At 51.5% G+C, this 18,655-nt stretch overlaps 1 protein-coding gene across 2 annotated transcripts in view; it reads left to right on the top strand.

Annotated features, from left to right (window-relative positions):
- The window catches only part of RIC1 (RIC1 partner of RAB6A GEF complex), an 882,831-nt gene that overhangs the window by 249,106 nt on the left and 615,070 nt on the right, over positions 1 to 18,655 (top strand). For both annotated transcript variants that reach the window (XM_078675923.1, XM_078675922.1), the window contains exon 3: positions 16,336 to 16,415. In XM_078675923.1, coding sequence (XP_078532049.1) covers positions 16,336 to 16,415 — 80 coding nt within the window. The remainder of the gene's footprint in view (positions 1 to 16,335; positions 16,416 to 18,655) is intronic.

Raw genomic sequence — 18,655 nt, 5'->3', positions numbered from 1 at the left:
TAAATTATAACTTCAATTTATAGTAATTCAAAGCACATAGTACATCCTTGTTACATAAGTGAGAATCATATTTTCCTGCGATGTGCATTAATCTACAAAGGGTTTGTATACCTGTTCCGAGTATGCCTGCCTGCACCCGTTCTAATCCACTACCGTTAAAATGATATACAATGTTTATTTTATTAAGTCATATTTTAATTGCAAGCATATGGCTCCCTCTTTTAGATATTTTAACCAAAGAAGGGGGACTGAGCTGGGTTATGAGGTCCTGCACACAAGCTCCCAAAAGGGACAAGTGTTTAAAGAGGGTATGCAGTTCCTATGTGACAAGGGGGGTATTGAGGTGAGAGGGAAAGGCAGGTATTTCTTCGTGCTGCCCTCACACACCCCGAGAGGTGTCATGCTTCATCATAGGGCGGGTGCCCCTCGTCAGGCCGGCCCTGCAATGCCTGACGGGCTCCCTCTTTTAGATAGCATAGTTTATTTTTTACTTTACATTTTGTGGCGTATGCTTGCAATAAAAAAAGGTTAAAAAAAGAAACAATTGCAACTGCCAAAGCCAGGCTTACTAGCTTTACCAATGATTGTTCTTGCTTGCTTCAGGTTTTACGTTCCAGTTTCTCACAGTTTGGCATTGTAAGGCCGCACGTGTCCTCTTAGCCCCAGATAAAAGCCCCTTTGCTGCATTCAAGAAAAGGAAACATTTCCCCTTCAGTCTCTGGGTCTTCAGGCTCAGTTTAATCCCTTCACCGGTTGAATGGGAAGGCCCAGTGCTCAAGGGTGTCCATTATGTGATCATTTGGAAGGAGGGGGCCTATCAAATGGTCGATTAGTTCTCCTTGCAGGAGCCCATTGATCACATGCTTTATTAGGTCTCGCCTGTCGATGCGCATGCGCATCGAGCTTGCGAGCCTATTGCGGCTTAAACAACCTTTAACTAAGAAGCAAGGAATCCTGGCGATTCCTTGCAGTGCCCGTGACTTTTAAGCTCAATGCGCATGTGCATTGAGCTTAAAAGCGCGTGCACATCAGTTCCCTCAGCCGCAATCGCCGTCTGTTCCCTCAGCCGCATTCCTCCGACACCTTTTGAAGTGAAGCTTAGCTTCACTTCAAAGGCCCCGGCTTCTTCACACCCACATGCCGCTCTCCCCGCTCCGCCCCCTCCCCTGCCCGCCATGTGCATTTCTCCTACACCCCCTCCCCACAGCAATGCCCTCCGTCTGTTTTACAATTTGAAGAGGTGCCTCCTCACATTTCACTTCACTGCCTTCCAACCTCATGGTTGAAACTTTAGTCACCATCTCCTGTTTGTCGTACCTCAAGCAGCGGTGCACGCACTACCAATCCTTCTGTTATGCCACATCTCGCAGCTTACATTCCTTCTCTCTTTCTATTCCTCTCCACGTTTCTGCCTCTTTCACTTTCTCTTCCAACTCTCTCCCTCCCTCTCCATTTACTTACACAAATCTCGCATATACCCCAAGCAGCTGTCCCCGCACTACCAATCCTTCTGTTATGCCACATCTCGCCGCTTAGATTCATTCCCTCTTTCTTTTCTTTTCCTATCAACGTTTCTGCCTCTTTCACTCTCTCTTCCAACTCTCTCCCCCTCTACATTTACTTACACAAATCTCGCAGATACCCCGAGCAGCTGTGCCCGCACTACCAATCCTTCTGTTATGCCACATCTCGCAGCTTAGATTCCTTCGCTCTTTCTTTTACTCTCCACGTTTTTGCCTCTTTCACTCTCTCTTCCAACTCTCTCCCCCCTCTCCATTTACTTACACAAATCTCGCATATACCCCAAGCAGCTGTGCCCGCACTACCAATCCTTCTGTTATGCCACATCTCGCAGCTTAGATTCCTTCGCTCTTTCTTTTAACTCTCCACGTTTCTGCCTGTTTCACTCTCTCTTCCAACTCTCACCTCCCTCTCCATTTACTTACACAAATCTCGCAGATACCCCAAGCAGCGGTGCACGCACTACCAATCCTTCTGTTATGCCACATCTCGCAGCTTAGATTCATTCCCTCTTTCTTTTCTTTTCCTATCAACGTTTCTGCCTCTTTCACTCTCTCTTCCAACTCTCTCCCCCCTCTCCATTTACTTACACAAATCTCGCATATACCCCAAGCAGCTGTGCCCGCACTACCAATCCTTCTGTTATGCCACATCTCGCAGCTTAGATTCCTTCGCTCTTTCTTTTAACTCTCCACGTTTCTGCCTGTTTCACTCTCTCTTCCAACTCTCACCCCCCTCTCCATTTACTTACACAAATCTCGCAGATACCCCAAGCAGCGGTGCACGCACTACCAATCCTTCTGTTATGCCACATCTCGCAGCTTAGATTCATTCCCTCTTTCTTTTAACTCTCCACGTTTCTGCCTGTTTCACTCTCTCTTCCAACTCTCACCCCCCTCTCCATTTACTTACACTAATCTCGCAGATACCCCAAGCAGCGGTGCACGCACTACCAATCCTTCTGTTATGCCACATCTCGGAGCTTAGATTCATTCCCTCTTTCTTTTCTTTTCCTATCAACGTTTCTGCCTCTTTCACTCTCTCTTCCAACTCTCTCCCCCCTCTCCATTTACTTACACAAATCTCGCATATACCCCAAGCAGCTGTGCCCGCACTACCAATCCTTCTGTTATGCCACATCTCGCAGCTTAGATTCCTTCGCTCTTTCTTTTACCTCTCCACGTTTCTGCCTGTTTCACTCTCTCTTCCAACTCTCACCCCCCTCTCCATTTACTTACACAAATCTCGCAGATACCCCAAGCAGCGGTGCACGCACTACCAATCCTTCTGTTATGCCACATCTCGCAGCTTAGATTCATTCCCTCTTTCTTTTAACTCTCCACGTTTCTGCCTGTTTCACTCTCTCTTCCAACTCTCACCCCCCTCTCCATTTACTTACACAAATCTCGCAGATACCCCAAGCAGCGGTGCACGCACTACCAATCCTTCTGTTATGCCACATCTCGCAATCTTCCATCACACACGGAGCTGGTACAGCGCAGGCAACGGCAATGCAAGCTTCACTCAAACACGGAGCAGGTACAGCACAGGCAACAGCAGTGCAAGCTTCCCTTACACATGGAACAGGTACAGCACCGACAGCAGCAGTGCAATCTTCCCTCACACATAGATCAGGTACAGCACAGGCGGCAGCAGTGCAAGCTTCCCTCACACACAGAGCAGGTACAGCACAGGCAGCAGCAGTGCAAGCTTCCCTCACACATAGATCAGGTACAGCACAGGCGGCAGCAGTGCAAGCTTCCCTTACACATGGAACAGGTACAGCACCGACAGCAGCAGTGCAAGCTTCCATCACACACGGAGCAGGTATAGCACAGGCAACGGCAATGCAAGCTTCACTCAAACACGGAGCAGGTACAGCACAGGCAACAGCAGTGCAAGCTTCCCTTACACATGGAACAGGTACAGCACCGACAGCAGCAGTGCAAGCTTCCCTCACACATAGATCAGGTACAGCACAGGCGGCAGCAGTGCAAGCTTCCATCACACACGGAGCAGGTACAGCACAGGCAACGGCAATGCAAGCTTCACTCAAACACGGAGCAGGTACAGCACAGCCAACAGCAGTGCAAGCTTCCCTTACACATGGAACAGGTACAGCACCGACAGCAGCAGTGCAAGCTTCCCTCACACATAGATCAGGTACAGCACAGGCGGCAGCAGTGCAAGCTTTCCTCACACACGGAGCAGGTACAGCACAGCCAACAGCAGTGCAAGCTTCCCTTACACATGGAACAGGTACAGCACCGACAGCAGCAGTGCAAGCTTCCCTCACACATAGATCAGGTACAGCACAGGCGGCAGCAGTGCAAGCTTCCCTCACACATAGATCAGGTACAGCACAGGCGGCAGCAGTGCAAGCTTCCCTCACACACAGAGCAGGTACAGCACAGGCAGCAGCAGTGCAAGCTTCCCTCACACATAGATCAGGTACAGCACAGGCGGCAGCAGTGCAAGCTTCCCTTACACATGGAACAGGTACAGCACCGACAGCAGCAGTGCAAGCTTCCATCACACACGGAGCAGGTATAGCACAGGCAACGGCAATGCAAGCTTCACTCAAACACGGAGCAGGTACAGCACAGGCAACAGCAGTGCAAGCTTCCCTTACACATGGAACAGGTACAGCACCGACAGCAGCAGTGCAAGCTTCCCTCACACATAGATCAGGTACAGCACAGGCGGCAGCAGTGCAAGCTTCCATCACACACGGAGCAGGTACAGCACAGGCAACGGCAATGCAAGCTTCACTCAAACACGGAGCAGGTACAGCACAGCCAACAGCAGTGCAAGCTTCCCTTACACATGGAACAGGTACAGCACCGACAGCAGCAGTGCAAGCTTCCCTCACACATAGATCAGGTACAGCACAGGCGGCAGCAGTGCAAGCTTCCCTCACACACGGAGCAGGTACAGCACAGCCAACAGCAGTGCAAGCTTCCCTTACACATGGAACAGGTACAGCACCGACAGCAGCAGTGCAAGCTTCCCTCACACATAGATCAGGTACAGCACAGGCAGCAGCAGTGCAAGCTTCCCTCACACATAGATCAGGTACAGCACAGGCGGCAGCAGTGCAAGCTTCCCTCACACACAGAGCAGGTACAGCACAGGCAGCAGCAGTGCAAGCTTCCCTCACACATAGATCAGGTACAGCACAGGCGGCAGCAGTGCAAGCTTCCCTTACACATGGAACAGGTACAGCACCGACAGCAGCAGTGCAAGCTTCCATCACACACGGAGCAGGTATAGCACAGGCAACGGCAATGCAAGCTTCACTCAAACACGGAGCAGGTACAGCACAGGCAACAGCAGTGCAAGCTTCCCTTACACATGGAACAGGTACAGCACCGACAGCAGCAGTGCAAGCTTCCCTCACACATAGATCAGGTACAGCACAGGCGGCAGCAGTGCAAGCTTCCATCACACACGGAGCAGGTACAGCACAGGCAACGGCAATGCAAGCTTCACTCAAACACGGAGCAGGTACAGCACAGCCAACAGCAGTGCAAGCTTCCCTTACACATGGAACAGGTACAGCACCGACAGCAGCAGTGCAAGCTTCCCTCACACATAGATCAGGTACAGCACAGGCGGCAGCAGTGCAAGCTTCCCTCACACACGGAGCAGGTACAGCACAGCCAACAGCAGTGCAAGCTTCCCTTACACATGGAACAGGTACAGCACCGACAGCAGCAGTGCAAGCTTCCCTCACACATAGATCAGGTATAGCACAGGTGGCAGCAGTGCAAGCTTCCCTCACACATAGATCAGGTACAGCACAGGCGGCAGCAGTGCAAGCTTCCCTCACACACAGAGCAGGTACAGCACAGGCAGCAGCAGTGCAAGCTTCCCTCACACATAGATCAGGTACAGCACAGGTGGCAGCAGTGCAAGCTTCCCTTACACATGGAACAGGTACAGCACCGACAGCAGCAGTGCAAGCTTCCATCACACACGGAGCAGGTATAGCACAGGCAACGGCAATGCAAGCTTCACTCAAACACGGAGCAGGTACAGCACAGGCAACAGCAGTGCAAGCTTCCCTTACACATGGAACAGGTACAGCACCAACAGCAGCAGTGCAAGCTTCCCTCACACATAGATCAGGTACAGCACAGGCGGCAGCAGTGCAAGCTTCCATCACACACGGAGCAGGTACAGCACAGGCAACGGCAATGCAAGCTTCACTCAAACATGGAGCAGGTACAGCACAGCCAACAGCAGTGCAAGCTTCCCTCACACATAGATCAGGTACAGCACAGGCGGCAGCAGTGCAAGCTTCCCTTACACATGGAACAGGTACAGCACAGGCGGCAGCAGTGCAAGCTTCCCTCACACACCGTCACACACCCTCAGCTTCACACACCCTCACTCACCCTCACACACACACACACACACACACACACACACACATACAACAACAAAAAGAAGAATAGAAATAAACTATCCTAATCCACACTCTAACTCCTAGATTGAAATCCTGAGTCCTAATTCACCCTAATAAACTAACAGCCTAATTCACCCTACAAATACACCCTCAAGATACGCAACAGAAAGACATCCTAGAAAATAACAACCAAAGTAAAAATACGCGCAATGATGTTTTTCAAGCTTCAGGTCACCAAACTAACAATTATTAGGACAACAGAACACCAACAAAAGAACGAAGAAATCTCGGTCAGGATGCGAGGACGAGGATGTACAAACACAAAAGTAAAACAGCCTATTTTTAACTTGGGTAATAAACAAGCACTATTCATCCGGTAAATGGAACGGATTAAACACAATTGTCACGAGTTACACACAAAGCCGTAGGCATATAACAATAGCAGTTCATCACACGGATTTACATCAAATATAGAAAACATATTACGCAAGTTGGATTCAGCACTAACATCCCTCAGCCGCTCTCCTCCCACACCCCCGCTACGCCCCCTCCCCTGCCTGCCGTGTCGCGTTGCTTCAGGTATCTTAGCCCCACTCCAGGCCCCTGCTGCTTTCACACCCTCATGCCGCTCTCCCAGCTCACCCCCTCCCCTGCCCGCCGTCTCAGTTATCTTAGCCCCACTCCAGGCCCCTGCTGCTTTCACACCCTCATGCCGCTCTCCCCGCTCACCCCCTCCCCTGCCCGCCGGGTCACATTCATCCCCCCTCCCCTTCTCTGCCTTCCCTCCATTCACCCCAGCGCCACTTCACTTCCCCCCTAATTACATGCCTTTCACGGCAGCTCTCTCGCACATCAAAGGCTGCCCCCCACGCCTCGCAACAGACTTCGTTGGCCCCGAGGCAACCAGTTCTGACACACACCAACTTACAGCTTGACTTGTACTGACCCTGCACCCCAGCAGACATGCAATCATCAGACATCCACTATCATCAGACATATATATTCACCCACTCTGCTTCAGTCACCCACTTACACAAATCGCGCCGATACCCCGAGCAGCAGTGCCCGCACTAGCGAGCGTTCTGTTATGCCACATCTCTCAGGTTACAGATCCCTTCTCTCTTTCTATTCCTCTACACGTTTCTGCCTCTTTCACTCTCTCTTCCAACTCTCTCCCCCCTCTCCATTTACTTAGACAAATCTTGGTGAGGCACAGGCAGCAACAGTCCAAGCTTCCCTCACACACAGAGCAGGTACAGCACAGGCAGCAACAGTGCAAGCTTCCATCACACACGGAGCAGGTACAGCACAGGCAACAGCAATGCAAGCTTCCCTCAAACACGGAGCAGGTACAGCACAGGCAGCAACAGTGCAAGCTTCCCTCACACACAGAGCAGGTACAGCACAGGAAGCAACAGTGCAACCTTCCCTCACACACAGAGCAGGTACAGCACAGGCAGCAACAGTGCAAGCTTCCATCACACACGGAGCAGGTACAGCACAGGCAGCAACAGTGCAAGCTTCCCTCAAACACGGAGCAGGTACAGCACAGGCAGCAACAGTGCAACCTTCCCTCACACACGGAGCAGGTACAGCACAGGCAACAGCAATGCAAGCTTCCCTTACACATGGAGCAGGTACAGCACAGGCAGCAGCATTGCAAGCTTCCCTCACACACGGAACAGGTACAGCACAGGCAGCAACAGTGCAAGCTTCCCTTACACACAGAGCAGGTACAGCACAGGCAACAACAGTGCAAGCTTCCATCACACACGGAGCAGGTACAGCACAGGCAACAGCAATGCAAGCTTCCCTCTAACACGGAGCAGGTACAGCACAGGCAACAGCAGTGCAAGCTTCCCTTACACATGGAACAGGAACAGCACCGACAGCAGCAGTGCAACCTTCCCTCACACATAGAGCAGGTACAGCACAGGCGGCAGCAGTGCAAGCTTCCATCACACACGGAACATGTACAGCACAGGCAACAGCAATGCAAGCTTCTCTCAAACACGGAGCAGGTACAGCCCAGGCAACAGCAGTGCAAGCTTCCCTTACACATGGAACAGGTACAGCACCGACAGCAGCAGTGCAAGCTTCCCTCACACATAGATCAGGTACAGCACAGGCGGCAGCAGTGCAAGCTTCCCTCACACATAGATCAGGTACAGCACAGGCGGCAGCAGTGCAAGCTTCCCTCACACATACATCAGCTACAGCACAGGCGGCAGCAGTGCAAGCTTCCCTTACACATGGAACAGGTACAGCACCGACAGCAGCAGTGCAAGCTTCCCTCAGACATAGATCAGGTACAGCACAGGCGGCAGCAGTGCAAGCTTCCCTCACACATAGATCAGGTACAGCACAGGCGGCAGCAGTGCAAGCTTCCCTCACACATAGATCAGGTACAGCACAGGCGGCAGCAGTGCAAGCTTCCCTCACACACGGAGCAGGTACAGCACAGGCAACAGCAGTGCAAGCTTCCCTTACACATGGAACAGGTACAGCACCGACAGCAGCAGTGCAAGCTTCCCTCACACACCGTCACACACCCTCAGCTTCACACACCCTCACTCACCCTCACACACACACACACATACAACAACAAAAGGAATAATAGAAATAAACTATCCTAATCCACACTCTAACTCCAAGATAGAAATCCTGAGTCCTAATTCACCCTAATAAACTAACAGCCTAATTCACCCTACAAATACACACTCAAGATACGCAACAGAAAGACATCCTAGAAAATAACAACCAAAGTAAAAATACGCGCAATGATGTTTATCAAGCTTCAGGTCACCAAACCAACAATTATTAGGACAAAATAACACCAACAAAAGAACGAAGAAATATCAGTCAGGATGCGAGGACTAGGATGTACAAACACAAAAGTAAAACAGCCTATTTTTAACTTGGGTAATAAACAAGCACTATTCATCCCGTAAATCGGACGGATTAAACACAATTGTCATGAGTTACACAAAAAGCCGTAGGCATATAACAATAGCAGTTCATCACACGGAATTACATCAAATATTAAAAACATATTACGCAACTTGGATTCAGCGCAAACATCATCAATAAACATTACATATGTCTCTTAGCTTCACAAAAGAACTCGTAATACAATTAATACATTTTAAGTGTACAATATTCATGGCGAAAAGAGTACTTAGAAACTCAATGAACAGCTCTTGTACGTCAAATAACAAACAACTGCTAATAATACATTACATAACACTTTAAGAAAATAAATACATTACATATCGAATAATAAAAACAAGACTTTAATTACACGACATAATAATCATTTCGAAATATTACAAACAAAAAAATACAATGTCAACATTATTAAAAATACACTCCTATTCATTCGTTAACTTAAATATACTATATGTAGTAAATAAAACACTTAATTACATATAAATTACATAAATAACTAAAATAATTACAATCGCTAACAAAATGTCACTATTTATATAAATACACTCGTAATTATTAACTATTTTATGCATACTATCAATACTACTTTACATTATATTAAAAAAACACGTCGAGGGAATCTCTTACCTATCATACGACGCACCAACAGCACACGTACAGGAACACGCCTTCCGCATCCGGCTATTCTCCATGTTCTGGAGAATTCCACCGATTACGTATGCAAATCGGAACGCGACGTCAAAAACGTCGCGCTCCGATTGGCTAAAAAAAATGTCCATCAAAAAAAATACGTAACGGTAGGGAAAAGAAAAAAATAAACTAGAACGCTAACCTGGTAAATGTAGGTAGCGTTAAGGTGGCGATTTGCGTCAGACATTTTAATAACAAAAATTTTTTTCAACATCAACCCCTCACCCTCTATAACTCTCTATCACCCTCAACACATCACCATCACTCACCCTCACTCACCCTCAATCACCCTCACTCACCCTCACCCTCACTTACCCTCACTCACCCTCACCCTCACTCACCCTCAATCACCCTCACCCTCACTCACCCTCAATCACCCTCACTCACCCTCATTCACACTCACTCACCCTCACTCACCCTCACCCTCACTCACCCTCAAGCCCTCACCCTCACTCACCCTCACTCACTCTCACTCACCCTCACTCACCCTCAACACCTCACCCTCAATCACCCTCACCCTCACTCACACTCAACCCCTCACCCTCACCCTCACTCAGCCTCAAACCCTTACCCTCAATCACCCTCACCCTCACTCAGCCTCAACCCCTCACTCACCCTCAAATCCTCATCCTCAATCACTCTCAACCCTTCACCCTCACTCACCCTCAACCCCTCACCCTCACTCACCCTCACTCACCCTCACTCACCCTCACTCACCCTCACTCACCCTCACTCACCCTCACTCACCCTCACTCACCCTCACTCACCCTCACTCACCCTCACTCACACTCACCCTCACCCTCACTCACACTCACCCTCACTCACCCTCACTCACACTCACCCTCACCCTCACTCACCCTCAACACCTCACCCTCACTCACTCTCAACCCCTCACCCTCACTCACCCTCAACACTTCACCCTCACCCTCACTCACCCTCAACCGTTCACCCTCAACCCCTCACTCACCCTCACTCTCACTCACCCCCTCTGCCTCACCATCACTCACCCTCACTTACCCTCAACCTCTCAGCCTCACCCTCACTCACCCTCAACCCCTCACCCTCACCCACCCTCACCCACACTCACACTCAACCCCTCACACTCACTAACCCTCACCCTCAACTCCTCACCCTCACTTACCCTCAACACCTCACCCTCACCCTTACTCACCCTCACCCTCCCTCAACACCTCACACTCAATCACCCTCACCCTCACTCACACTCAACTCCTCACCCTCACTCACCCTCTCACCCTCAACCCCTCACCCACCCTCAACCCCTCTCCCTCACTCACCCTCCCTCACACTCACTCACCCTCACTCACCCTCAATCACCCTCACTCACCCTCACCCTCACTTACCCTCACTCACCCTCACCCTCACTCACCCTCACTCACCCTCAATCACCCTCACCCTCACTCACCCTCACTCACCCTCAATCACCCTCACTCACCCTCACTCACCCTCACTCACCCTCATTCACACTCACTCACCCTCACTCACCCTCACCCTCACTCACCCTCAAGCCCTCACCCTCACTCACCCTCACTCACTCTCACTCACCCTCACTCACCCTCAACACCTCACCCTCAATCACCCTCACCCTCACTCACACTAAACCCCTCACCCTCACCTTCACTCAGCCTCAAACCCTTACCCTCAATCACCCTCACCCTCACTCAGCCTCAACCCCTCACTCACCCTCAAATCCTCATCCTCAATCACTCTCAACCCTTCACCCTCACTCACCCTCAACCCCTCACCCTCACTCACCCTCACTCACCCTCACTCACTCACCCTCACTCACTCACCCTCACTCACCCTCACTCACCCTCACTCACCCTCACTCACCCTCACCCACACTCACCCTCACCCTCACTCACCCTCAACGCCTCACCCTCACTCACTCTCAACCCCTCACTCACCCTCAACACTTCAACCTCACCCTCACTCACCCTCAACCGTTCACCCTCAACCCCTCACTCACCCTCACTCTCACTCACCCTCACTTACCCTCACCCCCTCTGCCTCACCATCACTCACCCTCACTTACCCTCAACCTCTCAGCCTCACCCTCACCCTCACTCACCCTCAACCCCTCACCCTCACTCACCCTCACACTCAACCCCTCACACTCACTAACCCTCACCCTCAACTCCTCACCCTCACTCACCCTCAACACCTCACCCTCACCCTCACTCACCCTCACCCTCCCTCAACACCTCACACTCAATCACCCTCACCCTCACTCACACTCAACTCCTCACCCTCACCCTCACTCACCCTCTCACCCTCAACCCCTCACCCACCCTCAACCCCTCACCCACCCTCAACCCCTCTCCCTCACTCACCCTCCCTCACACTCACTCACCCTCACTCACCCCCACTCAACACCTCACCCTCACTCACCCTAAACCCCTCACCCTCACCCCCTTACCCTCAATCACCCTCACCCCCTTACCCTGAATCCCCCTCACCCTCACCAATAACTACAACTTTTCTAATGCGATACTTATTGCATTCCAACCCCACTCATCCACGCAACGCCACTCACACACGCAACGCCACTCACACACGCAACGCCACTCACACACGCAACGCCACTCACACACGCTACGCCACTCACACACGCTACGCCACTCACACACGCTACGCCACTCACACACGCAACGCCACTCACACACGCAACGCCACTCACACACGCCACTCATCCACGCAACGCCACTCATCCACGCAACGCCACTCATCCACGCAACGCCACTCATCCACGCAACGCCACTCTTCCATTTGCAAAAAGAAAAATGTCTAACTATTCTATTGCGAGACCTATTGCATTTCCAATGCTTGTCTAGCTTGATAGCAATAATACGAGCACAGCGTTTGCAAGTTAATCTGCACTGGTTTGCTGCTTTAAAGCACTGGAAGTAACTAGTTAATTCATGTTCAAAGCACATTTTAGTCTGTGTTCGGCACTCAGCAAAAAAGTTTAATTAAAAAAGCTGTGTGCAGACACTCGCAGAAGTTGTGCAGCTATTTTGAAGAGGTCTTTGTAACTTGGGTAGGATTGGAATCTTAGTAGTGTGCGTGCATACTATGAAGGTGCTTTTTATGTAGGCTCTGAATTATGTGACATCATGGGATGTTTTAAATAAGAAAAGTTCTTCATCTGCTACGCTTTGGACCAAATTGCGGAAATTACATTTCAGGGATGTCATTACAGAAATAACGAACACGCGTTTCTATATTTTTCTTTCTTCTGTTGTTTTATTTTGTGCTATGTTTTTTGATCCATGTTGCGGCTGCTTTTTACCAGCCTCTTAAATTCACACACATTCTCGGGCAAAATGATGCTCCTTAAATGAAAACATTTTCAGTAAGCGGCAGACCGTTCTTGGTGCCCATAGTTTCCAATGCCGTGATCTTCTCTCAAGGCACTGGTCTGAGAACGCCCCTGGCTCTTCTTGACCTCTACGCCCCTGCATCTCCTTGTCCCCTGTGCCCGTGTCTCCTTGTGCTCTGTGCCCCTGCGTCTCCTTGACCTCTGGGCCCCTGCGTCTCCTTGTGATGTGTGCCCCTGGGTCTCCTTGACCTCTGTGCCCCTGCGTCTCCTTGCCCCCTGAGCCCCTGCGTCTCCTTGACCTCTGGGCCCCTGCGTCTCCTTGTGATGTGTGCCCCTGGGTCTCCTTGACCTCTGTGCCCCTGCGTCTCCTTGCCCCCTGTGCCCCTGCGTCTCCTTGCCCCCTGTGCCCCTGCGTCTCCTTGCCCCCTGTGCCCCTGCGTCTCCTTGCCCCCTGTGCCCCTGCGTCACCTTGCCCCCTGTGCCCCTGCGTCTCCTTGCCCCCTGTGCCCCTGCGTCTCCTTGCCCCCTGTGCCCCTGCGTCTCCTTGCCCCCTGTGCCCCTGCGTCTCCTTGCCCCCTGTGCCCCTGCGTCTCCTTGCCCCCTGTGCCCCTGCGTCTCCTTGACCTCTGTGCCCCTGCGTCTCCTTGCCCCCTGTGCCCCTGCGTCTCCTTGCCCCCTGTGCCCCTGCGTCTCCTTGACCTCTGTGCCCCTGCATCTCCTTGACCTCTGTGCCCCTGCTTCTCCTTGCCCCGTGTGTGCCCCTGCTTCTCCTTGACCTCTGTGCCCCTGCTTCTCCTTGACCTCTGTGCCCCTGCGTCTCCTTGCCCCCTGTGCCCCTGCGTCTCCTTGCCCCCTGTGTCTCCTTGACCCCTGTGCCCCTGCGTCTCCTTGCCCCCTGTGCCCCTGCGTCTCCTTGCCCCCTGTGCCCCTGCGTCTCCTTGCCCCCTGTGCCCCTGCGTCTCCTTGCCCCCTGTGCCCCTGCGTCTCCTTGCCCCCTGTGCCCCTGCGTCTCCTTGACCTCTGTGCCCCTGCATCTCCTTGACCTCCGTGCCCCTGCTTCTCCTTGCCCCGTGTGTGCCCCTGCTTCTCCTTGCCCCGTGTGTGCCCCTGCTTCTCCTTGACCTCTGTGCCCCTGCGTCTCCTTGCGCCCTGTGCCCCTGCGTCTCCTTGCCCCCTGTGCCCCTGCGTCTCCTTGCCCCCTGTGCCCCTGTGTCTCCTTGCCCCCTGTGCCCCTGCGTCTCCTTGCCCCCTGTGCCCCTGCGTCTCCTTGCCCCCTGTGCCCCTGCGTCTCCTTGCCCCCTGTGCCCCTGCGTCTCCTTGCCCCCTGTGCCCCTGCATCTCCTTGACCTCTGTGCCCCTGCGTCTCCTTGACCTCTGTGCCCCTGCGTCTCCTTGCCCCCTGTGCCCCTGCGTCTCCTTGCCCCCTTGCCCCTCCTTCTCCTTGCCCCGTGTGTGCCCCTGCTTCTCCTTGACCTCTGTGCCCCTGCTTCTCCTTGACCTCTGTGCCCCTGCGTCTCCTTGACCTCTGTGCCCCTGCGTCTCCTTGACCTCTGTGCCCCTGCGTCTCCTTGCCCCCTGTGCCCCTGCGTCTCCTTGCCCCCTGTGCCCCTGCTTCTCCTTGCCCCCTGTGCCCCTGCTTCTCCTTGCCCCGTGCGTGCCCCTGCTTCTCCTTGACCTCTGTGCCCCTGCATCTCCTTGACCTCTGTGCCCCTGCTTCTCCTTGCCCCGTGTGTGCCCCTGCTTCTCCTTGACCTCTGTGCCCCTGCGTCTCCTTGCCCCCTGTGCCCCTGCGTCTCCTTGACCTCTGTGCCCCTGCGTCTCCTTGCCCCCTGTGCCCCTGCGTCTCCTTGACCTATGTGCCCCTGCGTCTCCTTGCCCCCTGTGCCCCTGCGTCTCCTTGACCTCTGTGCCCCTGCGTCTCCTTGACCTCTGTGCCCCTGCATCTCCTTGACCTCTGTGCCCCTGCTTCTCCTTGCCCCGTGTGTGCCCCTGCTTCTCCTTGACCTCTGTGCCCCTGCGTCTCCTTGCCCCCTGTGCCCCTGCGTCTCCTTGCCCCCTGTGTCTCCTTGCCCCCTGTGCCCCTGCGTCTCCTTGCCCCCTGTGCCCCTGCGTCTCCTTGCCCCCTGTGCCCCTGCGTCTCCTTGCCCCCTGTGCCCCTGCGTCTCCTTGCCCCCTGTGCCCCTGCGTCTCCTTGACCTCTGTGCCCCTGCGTCTCCTTGCCCCCTGTGCCCCTGCGTCTCCTTGACCTCTGTGCCCCTGCGTCTCCTTGACCTCTGTGCCCCTGCGTCTCCTTGACCTCTGTGCCCCTGCGTCTCCTTGACCTCTGTGCCCCTGCGTCTCCTTGCCCCCTGTGCCACTGCGTCTCCTTGCCCCCTGTGCCACTGCGTCTCCTTGCCCCCTGTGCCCCTGCTTCTCCTTGCCCCCTGTGCCCCTGCGTCTCCTTGACCTCTGTGCCCCTGCGTCTCCTTGCCCCCTGTGCCCCTGCGTCTCCTTGACCTCTGTGCCCCTGCTTCTCCTTGACCTCTGTGCCCCTGCATCTCCTTGACCTCTGTGCCCCTGCGTCTCCTTGCCCCCTGTGCCCCTGCATCTCCTTGACCTCTGTGCCCCTGCGTCTCCTTGACCTCTGTGCCCCTGCGTCTCCTTGCCCCCTGTGCCCCTGCGTCTCCTTGCCCCCTGTGCCCCTGCCTCTCCTTGCCCCATGTGCCCCTGCGTCTCCTTGCCCCATGTGCCCCTGCTTCTCCTTGCCCCGTGTGTGCCCCTGCTTCTCCTTGACCTCTGTGCCCCTGCGTCTCCTTGACCTCTGTGCCCTGCGTCTCCTTGCCCCCTGTGCCCCTGCGTCTCCTTGCCCCCTGTGCCCCCGCTTCTCCTTGCCCCGTGTGTGCCCCTGCGTCTCCTTGACCTCTGTGCCCCTGCGTCTCCTTGACCTCTGTGCCCCTGCGTCTCCTTGACCTCTGTGCCCCTGCGTCTCCTTGCCCCGTGTGTGCCCCTGGGTCTCCTTGCCCCGTGTGTGCCCCTGGGTCTCCTTGCCTTGCTCTTCATTGCCTGTCTTCCTGTAGACTTCCTTGCATGTGGATATATTTTGTAGTTTTACACTTCATCCATGTTAGGACAGGGGGCATCCGTTCTCTGCCAAATGTGCTAAAACAACTGTCCCATTTAGTCCTTTTGTGTTCGAGAACCTCGTACTGGTTTGTGTGTGTATATGTGTGAGAGAGAGAGAGATGCTTTCTGCCGAGGCTCTACCTGTATTGGGTTAGAGGGAAGCATGCACTAGTGCTGCTCACATGGTACATGCTTGGTTTCTCTTACTGAAGTTTGAGAATTATTTAACTATATAAGTTAGGAAGTTGTATGTAGGTGCTGGTATCTGATTGCTACATTGTTTGCATTTTGTTTTTTAACTCGAAACCTTTTTCCATTTCAGACTGAAAATGGATACATCCTATTTTTCGAGATCCTGCCAGTTGGAGAAGACAAATATCTTTACGAACCTGTGTATCCAAAGTAAGTACTCATGCTTATTATTTTGTGGGTTAGTTAATAACACGTGTTTCTGCACCTGTGGTTGGTGGTTTAAATGAATGCTCCGTTTTGGAAAAAAACAGCTCTTGTGCATATTAGCTATTATTGTGCGGTAGAAGATGCATTGTATGTTAACACAAAGGGAACTCGATCTCCTGCACATCCATCCTATCTATCTACTCATTTATTATAGACTGTTCACGCCACAATCAAGCACAACTTGTAGAAGTGTATTTGAAAAATGTTGATGCTGGCAACCAAAGTTTAGTATTAGAGCTGGCAAACAAAAGCTCAGAACATAGTCCTTTTCCAAATTTGTCATTCATGCATAAAGACAATTCTCAAAGGAGTGTAATAATCACAGACCTGTTTTTCTCAGTCTTATAAATATATGATGGGTAGGAGATGTTACGGGTATGACTGACTAACTTTGAGTGTACTTATCAAGAAGTGTCAAATTATGTATACAATTTCTTCAACTTAAAGAGTAACACAATAGGCGAAGAAGAGGTGTGTCTCATCCCCTGAAAGGTTTCTACTTAATTGTCCTTGACCTTCTAGGCATGGTTTTGGAATTCCTCTGTGTATCGTGGTTTTTGTTTTGAAAGGAGCCCTCTCTTGGGAGCAGTTATTACATTGGGGGTTGAAAATAATTGTAGTTAGATTTGTTAAATCCATTTTCTCTCAATTTTAATGAGGTTTAAGTGTGTGTTACCTTCAAATATATAAGTAGTTGAATTATATTAAGTAATCTTACTGCACCATGAATTTTGTTATAAGATGTCTCTCTACGCTGTGAAAAACACTGTTGCTTGTCATTTTTGCACTAACTATATTGATTTATGCGGGCGATATAGTCTTAATTTTCAGGTACACTGTCCATTTTACTCTGATGGGATAACTGTGGGATGTATAATTGTGCTACGTTAGAGTTGGCGCATCATATTTACCAGATTTAAGGACACTATTGGAGAGAGGCCTCCAGAACGTCTGCACCTTGATGCACATGGGCTATTGTTTATTGGGGGTGGGGGGTCATCAAGGGAGCATATCTAGACCTTGTTTTCAAGCCTGTGCCAATTTGAAGACATCTAGTATCAAAAACAATGATTTTAGAATGTAAGTTAGAAATGGGAATTTTAGAGAAAAATGGTTAAATGATGATAGGGCAATGTAATGTGGGAAAGAAACGTCCTCTGCCCTTTTTACGTACTAGGAATTTGTGTTAAGACAATGTATATGGGAGAGGTTTGACTGGGTTTCTAGGCAGTTGCAATGCAGTCATATGTCCTAGAAGTTGTGGAAGGGAATGTGATGGCTGTGGGTACACCTCTTTGCAGACTGCAGGTGAACAGAATCAGGACACTATTTGAAGAACTTTTGTTTTAGCAAGGATTCAAGCTTACTTAAATCAGGACTTTACTGAAGGGACAGTGTGTAGTTATTAAGCTGAGCAGAGCTATTGGACTAAACATTCTTGAGCTGCAAAAACATGCTTGATGAGGCATCATTTCCCTCTACATATCACACAGAACTGACAAGGGCTGTGCACCTGGAAAGACGGATTCTGGCTCAACCAATGATGTCAGGATGAGGTTAAAGGATGAGTACTGTTGCCTTGAACCTAGAATGGCTAGCATCTGTTGACTACATTTCCTGCATGTATCTTTCTGTGCGGTGCTGGCACACAACTGCAACATTAAAGACCTCGCTATCCTACTCCTTTTCTCCCTTTAGACAGACCCCCAGTACAAAAAAGCACTACCTCAATATTAAAAGGAGCGAGAAGCAGCTCGCCTGGGCCGTGCCCCCGAGACCTAGAAAATCCCAATTCTGAACAAAATCAAAAGTTCAGCAGCTGTTCACCACGCAAAACTGGTCACAATTGGAACTTAATTCAACGCACATTCACAAGTTCCACTATCAACAACTGACAGAAAGGGAAAGTGCTCACCAACCCATCAGAGGGAAATATGGACATTAGAATTTGCTCTTGGAACATCAACGGTTTGGCGCCCAAAAGAAATGACCCTGAGTTTCTAGAATATTTGACTACATTTGATCTTATCCTGCTCCAAGAGACTTGGGAAGAAAAAGTATTCGAGCTCCAAGGGTTCACGTCCTGCTGTATTCCAGCAAAAAAAAAAAACTCAACCTTTGGCCGAAGATCAGGCGGTCTGATGCTTTTTGCATCAATATCAACAATAGGCGAAATCGAGGCA

Source organism: Lissotriton helveticus, chromosome 2_1 (genome assembly GCF_964261635.1).
Source record: "Lissotriton helveticus chromosome 2_1, aLisHel1.1, whole genome shotgun sequence".
Taxonomy (NCBI): domain Eukaryota; kingdom Metazoa; phylum Chordata; class Amphibia; order Caudata; family Salamandridae; genus Lissotriton; species Lissotriton helveticus.
The sequence above is the reverse complement of the archived record's forward strand: the minus strand, read 5'-3'. Positions and strand labels throughout refer to the sequence as shown.